At 38.0% G+C, this 21,719-nt stretch overlaps 1 protein-coding gene across 3 annotated transcripts in view; it reads right to left on the bottom strand.

Moving 5' to 3' along the window:
- ITGB6 (integrin subunit beta 6) overlaps nucleotides 1–21,719 on the bottom strand; it is a 47,376-nt gene that overhangs the window by 10,645 nt on the left and 15,012 nt on the right. For 2 of the 3 annotated variants that reach the window (XM_027637377.1, XM_027637378.1), the window contains 12 exons: nucleotides 21,216–21,280; nucleotides 20,696–20,772; nucleotides 19,873–19,952; nucleotides 16,956–17,160; nucleotides 15,795–16,041; nucleotides 14,758–14,923; nucleotides 14,059–14,220; nucleotides 13,197–13,292; nucleotides 7,838–7,927; nucleotides 3,058–3,192; nucleotides 2,445–2,862; nucleotides 1,761–1,983 (listed from right to left, as the gene is read on the bottom strand). In XM_027637377.1, the coding sequence (XP_027493178.1) occupies nucleotides 1,761–1,983; nucleotides 2,445–2,862; nucleotides 3,058–3,192; nucleotides 7,838–7,927; nucleotides 13,197–13,292; nucleotides 14,059–14,220; nucleotides 14,758–14,923; nucleotides 15,795–16,041; nucleotides 16,956–17,160; nucleotides 19,873–19,952; nucleotides 20,696–20,756 (1,883 nt within the window). In that variant the 5' untranslated portion in view covers nucleotides 20,757–20,772; nucleotides 21,216–21,280. The remainder of the gene's footprint in view (nucleotides 1–1,760; nucleotides 1,984–2,444; nucleotides 2,863–3,057; nucleotides 3,193–7,837; nucleotides 7,928–13,196; nucleotides 13,293–14,058; nucleotides 14,221–14,757; nucleotides 14,924–15,794; nucleotides 16,042–16,955; nucleotides 17,161–19,872; nucleotides 19,953–20,695; nucleotides 20,773–21,215; nucleotides 21,281–21,719) is intronic. The other variant, XM_027637379.1, reaches the window with a different exon arrangement.

The raw sequence follows: 21,719 nt of genomic DNA, 5'->3' as shown, positions 1-21,719 counted from the left end.
TAGGGAAGGGAAGGGAAGGGAAGGGAAGGGAAGGGAAGGGAAGGGAAGGGAAGGGAAGGGAAGGGAAGGGAAGGGAAGGGAAGGGAAGGGAAGGGAAGGGAAGGGAAGGGAAAACAGTGGCTATTTTCTGTTGCACTGAGTTATATATATCCATGGGAATATGCTGAGGCTGCTGAGTTTACCTTCAGGGGATGGAGATGGCCTTATCACTTGCTCTGTAGATAGTGAATAGTAAAGTGAGCAGGTAATGGGATAGCCTCTATCTCATGGAGACAAATTAAGTGTTGTTGGTTTTGTCATATTTGCCATGTTTCTTTTACAACGCATTCTCTTTCTCAGCTGCCTAGCCATTGATCTCCACCCTCTCTGACCTGATCTTTCAGTTCTCTTGGTTACCCTACCCAGGTATTCCCAATATTCTCTCTCTCCTGGTTTTTTGTGCCCTGCATTTCAGCACAAGAAAACACTGAAGTAGAGATAAAAGATCTAACATTGCATACAATATACATGTTTAAGCAGGATAATGTAATGCCTATCATGTAACTTTATATTTCTTATTCTCTGCCAAATCGGGCAGAGCAAAGCAGCAGCCCCGTCCTTCATGTTTAGAGCAGTTGCATGCAGAAGTTCTCTTTACTCACAGCTTTGAACATACTGAGAGGCTGACTTTTGCAGGTCAAATTTAGCACTAACAGAAACAGATTCATGATTTAATCACACGCCATGGAATAGCTTCTTACTTAGATACAGTAGAGACTGCAATGACAGGTATGAAAATGCAGCGGTGGAGAGCTGGTATGGAAGAGAAATGGGACTCAACTCTAAATAAGGAGACAGGACATCATCATGAAACATGCAGCTGAAACTGCTCATCACTCAGAAGGCAAAGCCAGGGTCATTAATAACATGTTCTGTGAAGCCTAATTCAACTTCTAGCTTAAATTTCTGCTGAAGACTGCCCAGTTTGGACTGTAGCCCTGCAAGAACTCATTTAATACAAGCATGAGGGATGGTGTACTTAGAGTGGTCAGCTTCACAACCTGAGTATTTTTGGTTGATTTTCTTGTTATGCATCATAGCATTCACCTCGCATCACATCAGGAAAGCTACATAAATTTTGTACGCTCAGTGGACAGAAGACATTTCACCATTTACAATCAATTTATCATCAACTTACACATGACATACAGCTACCCACTAATTCATCCCCAGACTATTACCTAGTTTATCATACTTGCACCTTTTTAATTCAGCCAAGCTTAACTGAATTTGGACTATGAATTTGCAGATGTGTAAAGCTTGAGTGGACAACACTACCTTATTCATTCATATGCACGAGAATGGTAATACAAATGCCAATTTTTTTCTGCAAGTCCTCATTTTTGCTGTAGCAGCCATGCTGGGACATTTTTATTTTGTACTACGCACTGGAAGGAGGTTCATCTGGTTTTGTCTGATGTCATATAAAGTCACCGTTCTGATTAGTTGTACAGCCAGGGACAGCAGTGGAACTGTGAAGTTTTACCTGTGCTGCTTGAATGTGATTTAATTGTTTTCCATAAAGTCCTTTTATATGAGAGTAGTGCTCATGAATGGTTGAAATATGAATTATGACTACATCTCTCAAAGGGCAAAGAAGCTCTTGGGTTCTGGTCTGTAAATCCAATTTACAGACACAGCAGTAAACATACTGCTGAAGCAGTATGGGAAATAGATACCTGGATGATACAAACACCAGAGATGTAAAACCAGCACATTACCATCTGGAACTGCAAGAGTCACCGCAGAGAGGGCATTTTTCACATGTTTGGCCTGAAGTCCCTGGATGGTTGCAAGCACATGTCCCACAGATGCATTCTCCTCTCCCACTGCACAGTGTCCCATCCTCAGCAATGCAGGCGCTGGTGTCAGTTGTGCAATTACAGTATTCACCAGTCCATCCACTGTGGCACTTGCATTCCCCACAGTCACAATCACCATTGCCTGGAAAAACATTTATTGTGCTTCAGATCAGTCTCTTAATAAGAATCTGAATGATGACCTATAAAATCAGTCTCCTTAATAGAAAATATTTTTCCCTCTCTAACCTTTCTTCCGAACATCTTTCTCTTGCAGCATTTTCAGTTTTAAGCTAGAGGATCAAATTTTTGTTTAGACTGGCTGTAAGCCAGTGCAGCTCCATTGTCTTTACTGGAGTCCTCCACACAGACCTTGTCTCCTGACAGTGCACAACCTAATGGGTAAATACTTCTGATTTATAATGGTATAGCCCAGGAAAAAACTGTTTTAAGTCTAAAGACCATCCAGAAATATCAAATTACACTTTATACAAAATTGATTGCAACTGAATATATGATGAAAATACAAATTCACAAGCTCACACCTAAGGGTGAGTCAATAAAGCTCAAAATACAGACACTCAAAATAGCACCAAGGGACCATACCTCCACACTGAAGCCCTCTGTGCCTCCCACAGGAGAAGTCATCACACTCGCAGTGAGGCCCGTACACCTTTCCGTACGGGGACGGGTGGCACACGCACTGCCCGCAGTAGCAGTCGCCTCTCCCGCTGCAGGAGCTCTGACCAGCTGAGCCCTTGCAGGAACTGGTGCCCAGGGAGCTCTCGTCGCACTCACAGTGCGGCCCCACATACCCCGGGTTGCAGACGCACACCCCACACTCGAACGATCCTTTCCCTTGGTTGCATTTTGGGCTGTTCATCTCAGCCTTTGCCTGACAGTTGCAGCTGCATAGGGGATGTATTTCCATTTCCAGCACGTCACTGAGCCCCACAGGTTTTATCATGATATGCCTTCTGTTTTTTTCACAAGAGGGGAGACTTACAGTCACATTGAAAGAGACCTGGAAGACAGAATGGAGGCTCTTAGGAGGTTAAGCACAGGGAGCTCTGCAGAGTAGTGAGGACAGAGTAATAGATACTGCCAGCTTTTTGGTAATTTTTTTGGAGGAAGATTATTTAATAAAGAGAAAACTCTCTACGTTGGTGTCCTAAATTCTCTGGACTTGATGTCTTTTGAGAACTTGTTCTTTACTTACTGTATCTCCCACTTTCACACGAGAGCATTTCTTCTGATGTGGAAAAATGGTCCCATTGTTACAAATGGCCGTGAAGGAGAGATTGAGCCCTTCTGTCTCTCCCAGGATCTCCAACTCCACCTCAGACCTCAGCTCCTTCAAGGAAAAAAAGTGAGATGAATGGAGTGATAACACTGCCAAGATCTGCCAATGTTCTGCGTCTGTGTAACCTGGACTGTAACTTATCCCAGCTTACATAGAAGTAAACCCATGCTTTGGCACTTTGTTTACAGACCTCTCTATTGCAACAAAAACAGGGAACAAGCAAAACAAAGCAAATGCCAATAGACCTGGCTTTCAGTGGAAAGCAATGGTGGCATCAGTTTAATATCCGCTATCACGGGGCTTATTTCCTGTCCTTGCAGGAGAACAAATTCAATGTTTTATTAAATCATCTTTCATCACTCTGCTGACTGATACAGGTTTTCCTCTAGGTCTGGTCTTACTGAGGTGTGGATTTGTGTCCCTGATTGCATTGCTAGCTCTGGGCTTTTCCTGATTAGCCAGACTGTGTAAATATTGTTCCCTCCCTTCCTTTCTTCTCTCGATGGAAATTCCTGCTTCATAAGCTGTATGTGCTATTTCAAGCTGTATTCAACAACATTCTCATTTCTTAAATCAATTTGTTCAGTCAAACTTTCGTAATTCACAAACTTTCTTCCTGAACTTGCTCATACTAGGTTTTTGTATTTTAAGTCTTTAAAATATTTTACAGCAACTTTGCTTACACAGGCTTAATCCAAAGACAATGGGGAAATTCCCTATGATTTCATTGGCCTGTGGATCCAGTAAATGGAAATTTTTCAAAAGTACCTCAGCAACTGCTGAGTAAACATCTCACTGACTTGACTTTGTGCTCATGGAGCCTAATTGCTTACAAAATACCCCCTGCCCTTCAGTCAGAGCATGAGGAGCTTGCTGACCTTACTTCAGTGAGTCATTCTACTAAAGTTATCGGGATGACTCACTGGAGTAAAGGTCTGGTTGCAGTAAATCAAAGTAAAAGTAGAATAGGTATAAAGCTGCATAGACAACAACTCTCTGTCCTTTGTACGTTCCCTAGGAATTTGTCTTAGGGTTGTAAAACTGTGCCCTGGGCATCAGGTTGGTAATGTTGGTAGCTTTAGATATGTTCAAATTTCCCTTTACATTTATTTTAGAGATAGGCGCTTATGTCGCTATTGAAACAATGCAGAGAGTCATAAAAATTTGTTTGCAATAGATGGGCTCTCACGAAAGGACCAAATATAAACATCTAGATAAAACTGTAACTGTTGGTATGTGCTGATGTTACAGGAGATATCACCAATAGTTCCTCTTCCACCAGCTGCAAAACTTCAAGGCTCAAACAGAGTGCAACTGTGAGAGAAAATTAAATGCTGTGGAACACCAAATCGTAATAGTTTGAATTCTGGAGTCTGTATTGGATCATTTGAATGTACCTTGCTATTGTGAGAGGTCAGATTGGACACCTTATGCCACTGAAAATGAGCACATAAACTCTGACAAATTTGAATTTTTTGTATCTTAATATCTGTGAACACTTCTAATGATGTTTTAAATTTACTGAGCTGCCTGACCATAGTTTGAGGACAGACAGCAGACAGTTTAGTGAGCTTCAGGCCATTCACAGAGAAACATTTATGGTTCAAAAAATTTTCTGAATGAAAGAACAGAAAGCAGTGTTACATACTTGTGCCCTTTTGTTACCTGTCTTTTCTAATATACTATTTCTTTGGTCTCATTTTCTTGCAAGTGAAAGGATCAAACGCTGGGGGAAAAAAAGCAACAAGTGGAATTTTTCTGAAATTTTAAAATCTTGGAATGGCTTTAATCAAACGGCCTGCTATCTGTCACAATGCATTTTAGCTTATACCTTTGCAATACAAAGTTATGGGGAATTCAATGCTAAACAAAACACGCAGAAATATGCTTACAGAAGAAAATGAATCATACTTGGAAAGAACATGAGAACTCTTTGTAACAAATATTTTGACAGCTCAGACTTTCTTAACTTTCTAACTTCCTCTCTGAAGATTCTAGATGGCAACACATTGTGAATGGCATTAGCAAACCTTATGTTTGCACAGCAAGCAAATACTAAAAAACACTTTAAAAGTGTTAAAAGATTTAATCTAACTCTACCCAGGGGGACAAAGAGTTATTTATTCCTTTTGTGTGAGTAAAGAAACAGAGACACACAACATTGAATTACATTGCTGAGAGTATCATGAAAAGTGTCTGACAGAAATGGCATTAGATCTTCAGGTTTGCACGTGATTTTTAACTGTAGATCTACCTTAATTTCCCCCCTCACAGTAAAAACCTCAAAATTAGATATCTTCACTTAATCAAATAAGGTGGGTTTTGTGTTTCCTGCTTGGAAGATTTTCAATCTTGAAGCAATAAGATTTTTAATCTTTAAGGTAATATGTAATAAGGTGGACTTAAGGAAATTTTGAGTGTGACATGTTGCTACTTGTACACATTTTACATCTTGAAATGTATGTGGGATTTTAAGAACCTATGTGCCACTCTGGTGAACTGTCTGGACATGTTGTACCTGGATGAGGATGTGACAAGTTATGGCCCAAAGGCAGAACCACCCTTTCTGCAGTCACCTCCCTGATGCTCCTCGAGTGGAACAAGCACAGAGCTTGGAGCTCCCTCCAAACCATGCCCATGGGATGGGTGAAAACAGGATCAGCTGAAACAGCTCAGGAGCTGCATCGTGGTCACCACTGACAGCTCTGAGAGCTGGTCATCTCAAAGCATGGCAGCAGCTAAAAAGCCAACAATGTCCTAAGTATATGAGCAAGGAGGCTGAGAACAAGACAGGGGGGCATAATTTTGTCTTTGTATAAACATTAGTGTGCCCTCTATTGTGTACTGCAAGCTCTTGTGGTCTCCACATGTCAGGAAGCACTCGTTAGAGTCAGGGAGCATAAAGGTACAGTCAGATAAAGTCACCAAGAGCATGGAGCAGCAAAAGAGAGACTTAAAAGGCTGGGATTGTCCAATTTGAGACTGGACAACTGAGAAGATTGGACTGTGGGTGGAAGATGTTTTAGTGATAAAATATTACGAAATCATGAAGACATTAAGATAAGGTAAATGCAGAGCTCTTATTCACCAAATTCTGCAACAGCAGAACTAAAGTGGACTCTGTGAAATTTTAAAGCATAGGAGTAGGCTAAGATAGGAATAAGAAAAGTGTATCTTGACACAGTGTGACTGAAGTCCTTTTTGCCATAGAAGGTAATAGAAGCTGAAAAATCAGCAAGTTCAAAAATGAGAGTAGAAAAAAAGTCATAGATGATAGGAACATAAACAGATGCTAAGAGGAATAGGCAAGGATGCACTCTCCACATTAGCAATGTTCCAGTGAAGCACCATTCTGCACTTGATGTTACAGCACCAGCACATAGCCCTGGAACTTTTTTTTTGTGTTTTTCCATTACTTACTGGACAACAAATTGGTATTTCAGCTATTAACTGTCGGAACCTCTGCCTATATGTTAGAGTGCCATCTTGGAGAAATCCTGACAGGAACCAGATGTGACTTAACAGCAGGTTGGAATCCAGAAGTGAAATTCTGTTGCCATTCAAAGTTTAGCAATTGCTTTCCTCATGTGAAAATTCCCTCACTTGTATTTATTACAATTTGTAAACTCCTAAGACTAGCCCTGAAGTTCTTTCCTTATATATAATTTTCCATAGAATGGAGAATCTTCTGGTACTTTGTATCTCATTTAAAAAATCATACTTCACAAATTGTATTACTTTCATAAGAGTTAGAAGAGTCATGAGAATCTGGTTTGTTTTTGACCAAGGCCAAAATAATTTTTGCATAGTGATGATTATCTCATTCAGGTGATAGAAGGAAGAGCAGGAAAAAAGTAAGGAAAGAAGCAGAAGCTATTTGCAAAGAGTTGTTTGTCATTGTAGACAACTGGTAGAGCAGGTTTTTTTAAAAAATGGGCTGAGACAGAAGAGAGAAATCTTTTGTATAACAGTATATATATAAATTAATATATCTGAGTAAAGACCTGTACAACTGTCTAAGAACATTCCCCTGACAGAAGAGAAACAGGCACGCAGAATGCATTTTACAAACAAAGCTCTGAAGAGCAGTGCTGTGTTTATGTTCCTGACATCGTTACAGTATTTCTTGGCATTACTTAAACAAACCCATTCAAGTCTTGATATTATCTAAACAAACCCATATTGGCTCCTGTGTTCCCCTTTTCAAAAACTTCAGAACAGCCTCACAGGGGCAGCACCAAATTGCTAAAGCAGAGAAAAGCACTGAGCATGGGATAGCGCTTTTTTCCCCCAGATATTCCCACAAGGCAATTGTATATCTGCTCTGGTGGCAGCTACCAACTGGGAGGAAACTGAGTCCCCGTCCAGGTGCAGAACTGGGAGCCCTGAATATTAAAGAAGCCTCAAGAGTAGGTGTGAAATAAAAGACTATGATGAAGGCAAGACAGATGAGACACTGATTTAAATTCAGCATTCCAGAAGAACCAAGGCATGACAGATGATTATAGGAATTTTGTTTCTGCGCTCCCTCAATCCTCAGAGTGAACACAACCTTTCCTGTTAAGGTCATCACCTAGCATTAAAAGACGATGTAATCAGTGTATAAAAAGAATCGAAGACACTTGTTTTTACTAAATTGCAAGCCAATTTTGAACACAGAAACATGAAGGAAAAGACTGCATTATAACCATCTTACCTGATATGCAGTAATGATCAATTGGAGAATATTTCCAGAATCCTTCTGTAGTCGTCCAACGGTAGCTCCAGGAATAAGTTTTGCGTAGTTCTGAAAACATAAAAAATTAATTTAAAGGACAAAAACCCCCTAGGTGACAAGGAGCTAACGTCTAAAAAACCCAAATCAAAATAAAAAAACAAAACCCAAAAAACCTCCACAACAAAACCAAATACATTGAAGCCAGCTAAAATAAATGACAGTGACATTTTCAAGGATCCTTGCAGACTCCATTCCACATGTCCTAATGAAAAAGTCCTATGGAGAAAAGCTAGTTTCACTGAAAATTCATTGGACATATATTGCTGAATCACCTCTATAAGTTTGATTCTATAGTATTCTTTGAGCTCTAATTTTTCAAATTTAGAAGGAGGATATATTCAATCAACAGTTTTGTTTTTCTCTAATAAAAATATCGAGAAACAGACTCATCTGCTCTACTGTTGCTTCACGATTCAAGAGTCTTGGACTCTACATTTTTGTCCTTGCAGATGTATCTTAGTGATCTGTGGCTACAAAGGATTGTATGTTAAATTTATGTTAATATTATAGTACCTATTTAGCAATTTATTTTGGTGATAAACTTTCTTTTCATTTTGCATTAAATTACATTGTGCCACTAGCATGACACCTAGCAGCTAGAGTTTAAATATGCTGAATTAAAATTTATCTTGCCTGATTGTTAACGACATGAACTTCCCTTGCTTGTACCCGTGACTTTGGAAAACAATGTATTCATCATCAAAAAAACATATTGTAGCATTAATTTTCTTTTGCATGATATCATATCAATGCTGTTATTCTTAATAAAAAAAATCCAGAGAACTATTAATAACATGGATAATTTGATACTCTTATATCCTTCTTATACTTCATATCTCCAAAAGCCCTGTGATTACTCTATATATTATGTGGGGAATAGTTATCATTCATTAGATTTCTAAAGTGCTATTGTTAATCAGTGGGATTAACTACATTTCAAGTTACAGCTGGTGACTTCTCATTCCTGACTCCTCCTGTGATTAGTACCCTCTCAAGGATTCCTGGAATATTGAAACTGCATTTTTTGCACATGACCTTTTTTGTGAGAAAAGATGATAAACCTGGAATTTAAAATATAGCCCTCTTTAATCTGTGGTATGCAAAACAAACAGCAGGGATATACCACTCTGAAGACTTCATTTGACCTTTCCTCTTTGAACAAAAATTTTCTGCATGGTGATACAAGGATGACGTTTCAAGCCCAGGCTAAGCACTTATCTCCAGTCCATTGGTTAAACCCTACCTTTTAGCAAGTATTTCTGTTTAACCACGAATAAGGTGAGGCATATTGATGCTTTTGGGGTGCTACTATGGTAAAACATCCAAAGGATGCAATGGAATCTACTCTTTTGGCAAATATTCATTAAGAGGTGAAGTGCCATTTTATAGAGATACTCTAATTTATGTTAGGGAAATTGGACAATTATATATTTGACCTCAGCGGGGTCGTGTCTTTTAGCTTGGTAAATGAAAGAAGAATTTTCATCATAAATAGAGTGCCATGGCAAATACATAAAAATAATTTAAAATTCTGTTAAAGTGTGGAGACTAGAGTATTTTTAGTTAAATTTTCAGCAATGCAATGCAGCATGAAACGTCAGTTTTCAAGCCGCTTTCTTCCATGATATAAATAGAAATAATTAATCCAAAAAAGAGCAATTTCTGGTTTGAAAGAAGTGCTGCTTAGTCAGGATTAAAGAGAGAGTCTTTCCCTTATCTAGATTGGAATAAATTTTTAAAGAATTCTGCTTGAAAACAAATAATATCAACAATAATAGCAACTACTTCATAGAAGCTTAAAGACTGGTGTTTTCTTTTATGCTAAAATAGGATACGTCAAAATATAATTATTATTACAATAGTCACAGATGAGTGAATGGCTTCTATAGGATAAAAACATCCTCTGCTGCTTTGGTAAGACTCATCTGAGACTAATGATGCTAAAAGTTAGATATACATGAATATATTTTAAAAGATAATAAAAAAAATCCTTTTTATAAATCATCTCAAATTATCTGGGCTCAGTGTAAGGAATTTTCTCTACTCTCTTGAATTTAATTTTGAGTGGCTGTAAAAATGTTTCCACATGGCTGCTTCTTGTACACAGAAGTTATTGTGCTCAGGGACAGCGTCAGATGTCAGACCTAAATGATCTCTTGCAGTTGCTGTACAGTAGCTGTTTGGATGCATGGAAGGATCAAAACTAACACCAGCTCTGTAAAAGCATATGTATTCTGTGCTTGTGCCACCCATAATAATTGTGTGTTAGATACTTATACACATACAGTAAGTGGGTAAAGTGAAAATTCAGTTGAAGAGGATCAACAATATAACATGAATGAATTATTTCGGGCTAAATTGTTGGGGATTATACAGGGCTAGAAATATAAAACATGTATTTGACAGTCTGAACACTGCACTTTAGACTAATGGAATCTATCAAGTGTATTTAAAGAGGTGCTTTCTAAGTCCTCACAATAATTTTAATGTATGTTTGTCCCTGAGAACTGAATTATGAATAGCAATGGTCAGTATTGGGATCTGATATAATTAGATGCTGAGTTCAAGTAGATTTGTGATGAGATATTTGGGGAGAGGCTTTCCACCTCCAAGAATAATTGGAAAGGTTTTCAGAGGGAGGCTGCAGAATCGCCATTGCTGAAGCTTTTAAAAAGTGAAACACCAAGACAAATGTGGTTTAATGGTGGTTTAGGGTCCTCTGCTACCTCTTCCAGGCTACCTGAGCAGTGGCCTTACCACAAGAATAACTCTTGCCTTGTTTTATTCTTTTTACATTCTTAAGTGTGGATACTGGTTATTTACATTTATATTACAAAATTTGCATCACACAGATGAAAACACGGCTCTATTGCCCTGTTTGCATATCCTACATGAACCCTTGAAAGTATATTGCACTGTGAAAAAACTGCACTGTGAAACTTATATGTGATTTTTGTATTTGCTTTGACTGCTTTTCCACATCACCTACAGGACAAAAAGCAGACCATAACAACTACAGCTATACAAAGAAGTGAAAGAAAGCAGTACCAAAAGATGAAAGCAGCAGATAGAATACATTCAGTGGGATTACTCTACACCCTACAAGATAGAAGATAGTTGTACTTTCTTTTTTCTGACAAAGAAAGTAATGAGAACAAACCATTCGCTAGTTGGGTTAACCAGGGAATTTTTTTGTAGCTATTAGCCTTTGTTTAGTGTTACCATGAACAAAGGGTGCCCCTCGGTAACTTTGATACTGATATAAGACACTGGAATAAAACCACCTTGATAAGAATGCTGTTGGCCATCTCTGAGGGTGACCACTAGCAATTTCCAAGGAAAAATACAATACCATCAGTAAGAAAAAAGTTTCTTTGGACAGAATAAGGCTCTTTAAATCAAAGAGATATTTCCAAACTAACTTCCTAGAACTGCCCTTATTTATGCAGCACCTATTAAAATCAGGAAAAATATTTCACTTTTTATTAACTGGGTCTCTATTAACAAATTGCTGAGCAATAATGGAATTTAGTAAATTTTTTAAAATGTAAAATATTAATGAAACTATGCAAGGACTATAGAATCTCATTGCATTTGTAGATTGACTTCAGCTGTTACCGATCTAAATTTTCATCATCCAGCTCAGTATTTAATACAGTCTTTAAAAAGCCAGGCAGTCAGTGCTTCAAGATGCAGAGTGTTTCCTCCCTTGTCAAGGCTGTAATATGAGAATCAGTTTATGAAAGTTGTGACTTCTGTCAATTTTGTAAAACAGCTGGAGCATTACTTTTACTCTAAACAACTCTACCACTGGAATCAGTTACAGAAGTACTGGGAGAGTCTTCCCTGGCTTACACAGAGGACAGAAATAGAACACCGTCATACTGGTGAGTACCTCAAGGATGCATCTGCTCTCTCTTTTCCCCTACACTTTCTTTCCTTTTTTCCATGTGGTAATCACACCAGAGGAGCACCTCTCTCCTCATTACCGTACTTTTGTTTTTAATGAGAAATGTTTTGCAACGGTTTTTCCTTTGGAAAGCCAAGCTTATTGTATTAGCAGGATCACCCTTATTGACTGCCTCTCAACCAACCTGAATAAATTTGGAGGAACAATTTCTCTCTGCTTGTCTCCTTTCACACAGCAGCAGTACGTGGCCAGGCAGCCAAGTTTAGGCTGCAAAAACCCTTATTATCCACACTGAACTCAAATCTAGAGTTTCTTTTAGCATGTGAAAATTTCTTTCCTGGAGCAGGACTGGACAGAAAAAGAAATAAGAATTGCCAATATCCATCCTATTTTATCTTAGACGGCTTTTGCTCACATTCACTGTAAGAACAGTGAAGCAGCTGTTGGCAGCTTTGCCTCAGCTCACAGCTGGAACATCCAGCGGGTCAAAAGTAGCAGAGGCCTGCAGGAGGGCTTGTAACTGTGGAGGCTGAAAACAGATGCCTGCACAGATGCCTGATGGAGCTGCAGGTATAAATTATATTTGAGTTATTAAAAATATGGATTTTGTATATCTGTAACCACTGCTCCTCTGCTCTCCCCTCTCTCCTGGCTCCCGTTTGCCATGACATGACTTCACAGAGCAGGAAATTGACTTCACTGAAGAGGATTCTGCTAGTCCTAATGTCCAAAATTCCTGTAATGAAGTGTTTTCCTTCAGTAGTTATGAGAACCAATATATGAGGAAAGAGAACCTTGTCCATCATCTTCTTCACTTTTCATCTTGATGCTAGTTTCCTACTAGTCTCACTGGAAAGCATCATAGAAATAAAAGAAAAATGGAAAAAAACCCCAACCAACCAATCAAAACATAACCCCCCCCCCCCCAAACAAAAAAAACCCCAAGAAATCCAAAACCCAAAAAAACCAAGATCTCAGATTTGAGCATGAAAACAACTGTATGTTTCAGAGTGTGTTCTTTTCTTATAGAAGGCTCAACTGTCCTCTAGCCTTATAAAATACAGAAGACTAATCCCAATGACCACACTGAAGTTTAGCAATGCTTAGTTTGACAATCCTTGACTTAAAAGATTAGTGTGATTCAACTTGAAATCCAATTTAAAAGTTACCTAAGAATGTCAAAATCAATACATGAAGAAGCACTTCTTAAGCAGAAGAGCTTTCCTCCAATATACGATTTCCTAGTTATTTTTAATACATAACTATCTTGCAGAATTCAGTCCTTAGTACTAGAATTACTCTATCAGCTATGCAAAAGGGTGAACTTTAAAACAAATACCAGCAAACTGAACATTTTAATTTGCTCACCTCATATGTGTGAACTTGCTCATTCGTTACAGCAAAAATTAATAGAACATTGTTTTGCACAAGTTTGTCAATTAATTGTCCAATTGTGGGATACTCCTGCAAACAAACAGAAAAGAGGCACATCAATCTGTTTCTCATGTGCTTCCAGTTACTGTCTGTCTCTCCCGTGAGAACACACATTCAAGTGATCATAATTAACATTATGTTCAAGTGATCATAATTAACTCTGTGTTCTCTGTGTAGTACAAACTATAATTAGGAATACATGTATACAAAATAGAAGATCGTTTATATAATTTCCTCACATTGTTTTTAAGGAAACCCCTCTAAGAAAAGTATAGAGCCTGCTTCCATGCTGGGAGATTTGGCTCAATAGCCTCTGTTATCTATATATTTAATCCAAAGAATAACACTGCACCAGAGCAACTGGATATTTGTCCTACACTGAACACTATAGTGTATATATTCGGTTTTTTTGAACAATGAATTTTAAGCTGGTAAATCATCCTACAGGAACAGTGTCCTGCAAATCCCTGAACTACTCCTGAATTTGCACCCTTTTAGGGAACATGATCAAGGAGGAAATACTAGTCAGTCCAATTCTATGTGCTTTCCTGGTTAGCAAAAATCAGATTTGCTATTTCTTTTCTCTTAGTTATAATCTATCCTAATTCCATACAAACATACCTCTCTGTTTACTGAGATGTGCACTTACAAATAAATAGACTACATGAAATACCTGCATTCCCTGGTGTTTATACATTTCAGTGTTAAAAGTATAATTCATTAATTTTTTAAGTTGCTCATATTAGTCTTTAAATTTCCAGAATGCGAGAGTTGTACAGAATTCATAGTTACTTGCCAGAACAGTTGACATGGAATATTCATTATTGTGGTCCAAATGACAGTTCCCATCATTAGGAATAACAATTCCTGCCAGTTTACTGTCCATCCCAAAATGAGAATCAGCATCACTCACAAACACCAGCAAATGTAGAGAATCATTCCTCCATCCAATTTTTTCCTGTCATTTAAACCACATCAATTTAGCAGATTATATTGCATGACAATATAGAAAAGCAGCAAAATATTTGGAGGACGGCATCTCAAAATAAATGAAGAGCATAATTTTCAAGGGAGTGTCAAAGGCAACACCACGTCTCTTAAAAGATGATGTTCATTCCATTGTCTTTGGCTAACATTTTGTCTCCCCATCCCTGTGTTTAATAACACAGGCTGGCCATATTCATGTCAATCTGCTTACTACTCTTAACAAAGTTAATGAGAAATATTTGAAGAAAAAACAATCAAGAAAACAGTCACAGTAATTATACAGTTATTTGGGGTTATTTATCCCTGGCAATTAAAAGGAAACACTAAAATATTGCAATGCGCAATGTGCATGTTTACAGCCAAAACTATTTTAACACAAATTTAATGAGGCTCTTGGATGGCATTAAAAATTCTTGAAAAATATTCTGCCACTTTGAAATACCACCATATAATACTAGAAGCAGTAATACACGGAATAGTTAATATTATGCCTAGAAATTTCAATTACCTTGCAAACAGCTGCCTGCATAATTGCATCAAATCCTCCCTCTGGAGTGTCTATATTAGCAGAGATTCGCTGTACTTTCACGATTTCATTGAATTTTTCAGCATCATTTGTTAGAGGCAAAACATGTTTATATCCAAAGGTGGGTAAGCACTCGTATGGTACACTTCTGCAAGAAAAGTGAGACAGCTTATGGATAAGAGAGAGTGAAAATTCACTACAATGAACACTTCAAAGGCCTGCCTGGATTAGTTTTTGGCCATGTATCTCTCTTCTGTGCCTGAGAAGATCTAATGAAAAACATAAAATAATTAAAGAGCATCCAGTAAATTGGGCAATGGAAAAAGGTCTGCATAAGGGCTGGGAAATGCCTCCTAGAGCAGTAATTCAGCCAATTACAAAAGTGCAGCCCTTGCCATGCACCCTGCTGTGTCTTGATTTCATATTCGGAAGCACATTAGGACCTGTAGTTCCTTAATGACATTCAGAGAGCACCACCAAGCTGCTGCAGTCCTGCTCCAGACTGCAGAGCACAGCTTCTCCCTCACAAGGGCTAGGGCAAGGGCTAGGGCAGCCTGGGTTTAGACAGACTGCTAGACCCTTGGAGTGGAAAAAAAACAGGAAAACAACATTGATGGCTAAATGAAACTGATATTCTGTGTTGGGTTTGAGTTTGCAAATCCTTAGTTTGGTGTCATAAAATTCTTATATATATGTATTTTTCTTCTGAAGAATTAAAGAAGAGTATATAACTATTCTGCATATCTGTTTGTTAATGCATTAAGCACATTTGTCACTAGCAGCAAAGACTAAAACACACAATCAGTCTCAGATTCCTCTCTCCAAATAACATCATACTCAACAGAATACTGACCAGAGTGTGAATTTAAAGAAACAAATCTTGTTTCACAAACTGACTAATTTACAGCTGGAAGAGGGCAGAGGTTCCAGTGAAGCTGCTTAATTGAATTTTATCCAAAAGATTAATATTATGACTTAATGTTGGCATGCAAACAGATGTCGGGACTTTCCCTGCCTACCTGCAAGGGTTGTTTATTTCTGCAGCTGTAGTTTTGATAAATGGTGAAACTGGTTTTTCAACAAAAGATCCAAACCCCAGTCTGAAGTTGCTTGTCAGTTTTGACATTTCTTTAGAAAGAGTTGAACCCAGTTCTTTGATTGTATTCAGATCATCATCCATGGAGGCTGAAAGATCCATGAGGTAATAGAGATCAATTGGATAATCTTCAGTCTGGCGAACCTTGATCTGTATTGTTTCTTCATGTCCTATAAAGTGGGATACACATCAGCACTTCTAGGCAGAAGGTATGAACAATGTCAATTTCTTCATGAACTTCTATATGGTGAAAATTATCTGGTATATTAAATAACCAGCAGCATTAACAAAATAACTTTAAAAATTCTTTGTCATGTCAAGAAAAATCTCAAATGAGGGTCTGATAAATTAAAAGCAGTTCTAATGTTTGGGGCTTTTTCCAAACAGTTCTGCAGTAAAGCCATAAGCACAGAATTAAAACTGATTGCTATAATTTGAAAAAATATGAGAACATCTTCAGCAGCATACAGCTGTAGAAAATTTAGATGTGAAGCTAATTAAAAGTAAAGGTAGAGCTTATGGGTCCTACCACATACTTTAGAAATTCAAAGAAGGCCACAGTGTACACATAAGTTTTATTCTCAGTTCCAGCACTGTGATATGACCTAACTGGATGTCTCCTACTCTTCTTTATTTCAAATTTTCTCCAGGAAAAATTCACATGCGAAGGACCCCAAAGTAGGTCTGGTGTGTAACCGTAAACGTCACTGGTACCTTGTAAATCCTCAAAGCAAGATTTTATGCTGCCTCTGAGATATGCTGTTTACCAGACCAGCAGAGGAGAGGCAAAGAAGGTGGGCTCAGGAGGAGCCAGGGGGTTTCATTCTATCCCTGCCACCTCAATGGCAAGAGAAGATAAGAACTAAAAATATGAATCCCTACTTTTATGATGTACCCAGCACTTCTGAAAGTATTTTGAACTCAGTCAAACCTAGTTTTCATGTGATGTGTCAACATATAACTCTGGACTCAACACAGGTTTTCATCTTAATTCTGCCAAGATTTTTGTAGACCATTCAATGAGAATCTTCAGCATATCACATTGTCTGAAAAAAATATCCCACATCTATGAACTGTGACTTACCCGGTCGCAGCCTGAGAGTTAATTTTTGAGGAGAAATCTGTGTGACATCAGAATTGTTCTTCTGGATCGATGTAGTTAGGGGCTTGTTTCTGTGAATTTCTACTTCTGAAATGGGAAATTCAATCAAATTCAACTGGCATCCTTTTGACAAAAGATTTTCTGGGGTATCACACCTCCCATGAATTCCAGCCGACTCTGTGTAATTCTAAGGCAAACAGGAGAAGGAAGGGATGAATTAAATGTTTTTCCTGACTAGCCACCAGCATTTGACTGATGAAAGGTGAGTCCAATGCAGGCAACAGAAATAAAAATGCAAGTTACTGCAACTAGTGCAGAATTAGATCTAGGTGGCACAGAAACCCAAATTTGCCCTGTATGGATCATGTCACACAGGCGCATAATTAACGTAACTTACACCGACTTGTTGTCCTGGGAGAAACTGCCCTATTGTTGGGGAATGGGAATTGTGCCACTCACTGCATTTGGCTTTTCACAGTGCTGGGAATGATAACACAAAGCCCCTCTGAGCCTCTGTTTTTTCTATTACAGAATTATGCCACAAATTCATCAGTCTTTCCTAAACAGTTTTGAACTGCTGTTCGAATCACATCATTTAATAATGGAAGAGGTCTTGCAGATGATAAACCCCGAGACATTTTGAGACAAATCGATTGTGGGGTACCAAGTGTTCACTGTTTCTTTTTTTAACTGACCTACTCTTTCTCCACAGCACTCATTTAACGTGTTCACTGAAGCAGGTAGCAAGTCCTTGTTCCTCTCCCTGGTGCCCAGCAAGCACCACAGCCTGCCCCTACTGCTCCCCAGCACTAGCGCGGTTCCCGGCATCCCCACATCTATGTTTTGCCCAGTATCCCACTTGACCTTCTTCCATCCAGAGGCAATCACAAGCCTATTAATATCAGTTGGATATCTTGCAGTTTACTTTTGTTATTCAATTCAAAGCATTGATATGCATTCCTTTCCACAACACTGTTACATGGTAGGTACTAACCCCATGTAGTGGTGAGGTTAATGGTTAGCTTTAAGAAGCAGCTTCTGTGTCTTATTAGCATTTCCCAGAGCTGTCTGGAGTTTAGGTCCTCAAAATCAGTCAGCTGTCTCCTGAAATGGAAACTGCTCTGGCCTGCAAGACCTTTCTAATCAAAATCTGGGTAATGCCTGGCCAAACCAGCTCTGAAACATTTAATTCCTGGCTGATGGTCATGGGCCCATGCCATGGGGCCACTCTGCTCTCCTACGTTTGGGCAAGCAGCCTGGGTTTCAGCCATTAAACCACAAATATTCTTTGAATTCAGTCACTGAAAAAATTTCCATCCAAAGCAAAGCAAATTTATTTAAACCTGTTAAAACCAGAACTGTGACCCTTTTTTCTACCAAAACATCACCCTTCATGCCTGAAAATTGTCAGGGATCTTATATATTTTGGTGGAAGCAATGTTGAGATACCTGCTGGGAACAGTGGTTTATTATTCTTCAGACCGAAATGGATGCCTCTGCTCAGGTAAAACTCTCACCCACTGCTTCTTGAATACAGAGTGCATATAATACATGTACCATTATAAAGCTTTCACAGGGAGATCCATATCATCTCCTTTAGTTACACAGTTTGTAACTTTTCAAAACATGTGTGAAGAGACAACCTCATATTTCAAATACAATTACAAGGTGTGTTTTTATCATACTGAAAAAAGGGATTTCTTTGGAGGTGCTTGTGTTTGCTCAGACGCTAAAACTTCTATGTCTTTTGCACTCTTAATGTGCTGTTCTCTAGCAAACAAGTGAATAAGCTTATGAACAAAATAAAAAATTATATTTACTACTCTGAAGTTCTCAGTAGTTCCACAGTTTTGCTTTTGTTTGGTTTTAAATCAACAAATTATATTGGGCTTTTTTTTTCCTGAAAAGACATGGCAGTAGTCAAAATTATGTGATCTCATTTCAATAAAATCCTGTTGCAAATGGCAAAAGATATTTCTTAGAAAACTTATTTTTTAAAAAAGTACAGTTTGGTCTTTGTGAGCTATTTCATAAAGCAGTATGTTAGTCCCATCCTAGGTATAATTTTGCTATACACAAAAGTAATAAATACCTTTAGCAGCAAAGGTGCAAATCAGAAACTACAATGAAAAAGACGTTTTATTTCTCTATTACTTCTGTCAAGTTTTTAATTGTGATAGCTGGCTAACTCACTAACATTAATGAACTAGAATATTCACTGTCAAGTGAGGAGATATTATTTAGCATCATTTACAGGTAAAAGTTTTAGAAGCAGAGATGTGAGTTTACTTGCCCAAGGTTACACAGAAAACCTGAAACAGATGTACAGGAAACAAATCCAGATATATTTTTAAGTCCAATATTTTAGCCAAAACACATCTATATCATACTAATTAGAAAACTAACACTATCATCGTACTTAAAGTCCACCACAGATTAATAATTTCTGTATGTAAATTTTACATCTGCAAACTTACACACTGTTTACACCTGCAAACCTTCTGTTTACACTGTCTGGCTTGGCACGTAATATGTAAGATACAGTCTGGACTCTGACTTCATGTCTGGAGCTTCATCATTGCTATGGGTGAGTCACCCCTCAGGCTGATGAACTGAACCCCTTAATAGCACTTTTATTTCTGCCTTAGATGAGGAAGGTTGATGTTGTTGGGTTTTTAAAAAAAACAAACACAAAACAAAACAAAACAAACACACTCCAACAATGAATAATAGACCATGAAGGGTAGATTCAATTCCACTTCTGATCCCCAGGAAGGTTTCACTAAGTGCTGTATGCACTACAAAAACATGGGCTGACCCAATTAAGTCAATACTTCATCACTCAGAGCGACTACAAAGACTTCAAGTCTTACTTTGAATTTTTTTTTTATCACCGTACCTCTTGCAAACACCAAGCGCAGTGTGGTCCGGAAAGCAAACAATCTTCACAAGTCACTGCGCTTTCCTGCGAACAGGTCCCTATATTTAAATCCAAGAAGATAAAAGGCTATTAATAACATGCTTAATCATTCAATTTATGAAGAAATGAATAATTTAGAGAATGTGGGAGGTGAAAAATGCACATGTTTAGCCATATTTAGGATTACTGATAAAATTCCTTCTTAATGGTAGTTCTATTGGTAGAAGATTAACTCTCTAATAAAGATTAAAACCTCAGAATTGCTGGCAATCAACATACTTACTTTTGCATGCTTTATGGGTGGCATTCACTGAAAGCAGGCTAACTTGTTTTCTTCAGTGCACCTGATAAAGTGTTACATATGTTTCTGGTATGGTGTAGGTAAGTAATTTCCAACATAACCAGGGATATTAAAAGAACAGATTTATGTTCACTCTATATGCTTAAAATCGCTTCACTTAGCTGTGTAGGTACTTAATATGATTTTTATCCATTGTGCAAGTACCAGTGAAACAGTCAGTCATATGTATAATATTAAAGTTTCTCAGCAGATCAAACTGTGATTAGCATAAACGAAATTGCTCAAATGTCTGTCTCTTTCGAACATGTTGTGCTATGTAATGACCACCAAATCATAGATGAATTGGTAGTGTAGCCCTACAGCAGTCTGTCAAAAAAAAAAAGTCATTAAACAGAAAGGAAGGATTAAATACAGAAGACACAAAGCTATTTCATTTCAACTTCAGGCAAGAAACAATGCAGAAAAGGTTTTGAAATGGATCTCCCTGCCCCTGAGCCTTACCTTGCACATAGTTATTTCTTTGCAGGAATAGGAAACAGAGGCAAAGCAATTCAATCCCCATTCGTTTTCAGTGCTGGCTGCGTGACAAAAAAGTATTAGCTTGTTAATTATCATCTGCGTAAAGGTAGAATGTCGTAAAAATTATACATTCCTGGAGGGTATGTTTTCACCTACACCAGATTGCGAGGAAACTTCAACCCCAGCAGGAGGGACCATGAACAAAAGTGAAAACAAGGGCTACCTGGGCAGGTAAAGAGGACAGGCTGTGCATACAGTAACGTGAACATGGTTATCACTTCCTTGTTTTCCTGGACTCCTTATAAGGCATACAGGGAAAATTCATTCAGGTGAAGATTTCTGTCAATCCCAGTCACTCTGGGTCCTAGAGCAACCCGGCGAAGAGACTTTGTTTTTATGTGTACAGTAAAGATTAAAAGGGTCCTTCAAAATAACACCTTTAATTGTTCACCAAGGGAGTGCATTGAAGAGATGGATCATTACAATTGCCAAGTGAGTATACCTGGAGAGATGTAAAAATCCCATTTTTTCAGATTTCCTGATGTGTAGGGAAACTCGTAAGGGCAACTGTGAAAAAAACAAACAAACAAACGAAAAGCAAAAACCAAAAAGCAATTACATATTAAAATTGAGGACCTGGTTTCAGTATTTCAAGATACATAGTAATTGATTTTATTAATATTCCAGACTGAAAGGGAAATGCTGCAGTTGTGTGGTTTTTTAATATGTAGAAGGAGGAATAATTGCATTCCTAGTTCTGCAGCTGACTTGGAAAAAAAATCATGTCAAAAAAACTCTGCCTAATAAGTCACTGAACATTCTACAGCACAGATACAACTGCATAACAAGTTATTGCTATCTACTCTTTCCCCTTCCCAACCTGAAATGAATGCAAAATATGCATTTCTTACCATCTTATTAAAAGGAAATAAAATTTCTTATTTGTATGTTCCATTTCTTCCTATCTTTTCTGCTCTGCTGTTGTCTGTTTTGAAAACCATTTGTT

Source organism: Corapipo altera, unplaced genomic scaffold (genome assembly GCF_003945725.1).
Source record: "Corapipo altera isolate COAL_440 unplaced genomic scaffold, ASM394572v1 45, whole genome shotgun sequence".
Classification (NCBI taxonomy): Eukaryota; Metazoa; Chordata; class Aves; order Passeriformes; family Pipridae; genus Corapipo; species Corapipo altera.
This window is presented reverse-complemented; position numbering and strand designations above follow the sequence as displayed.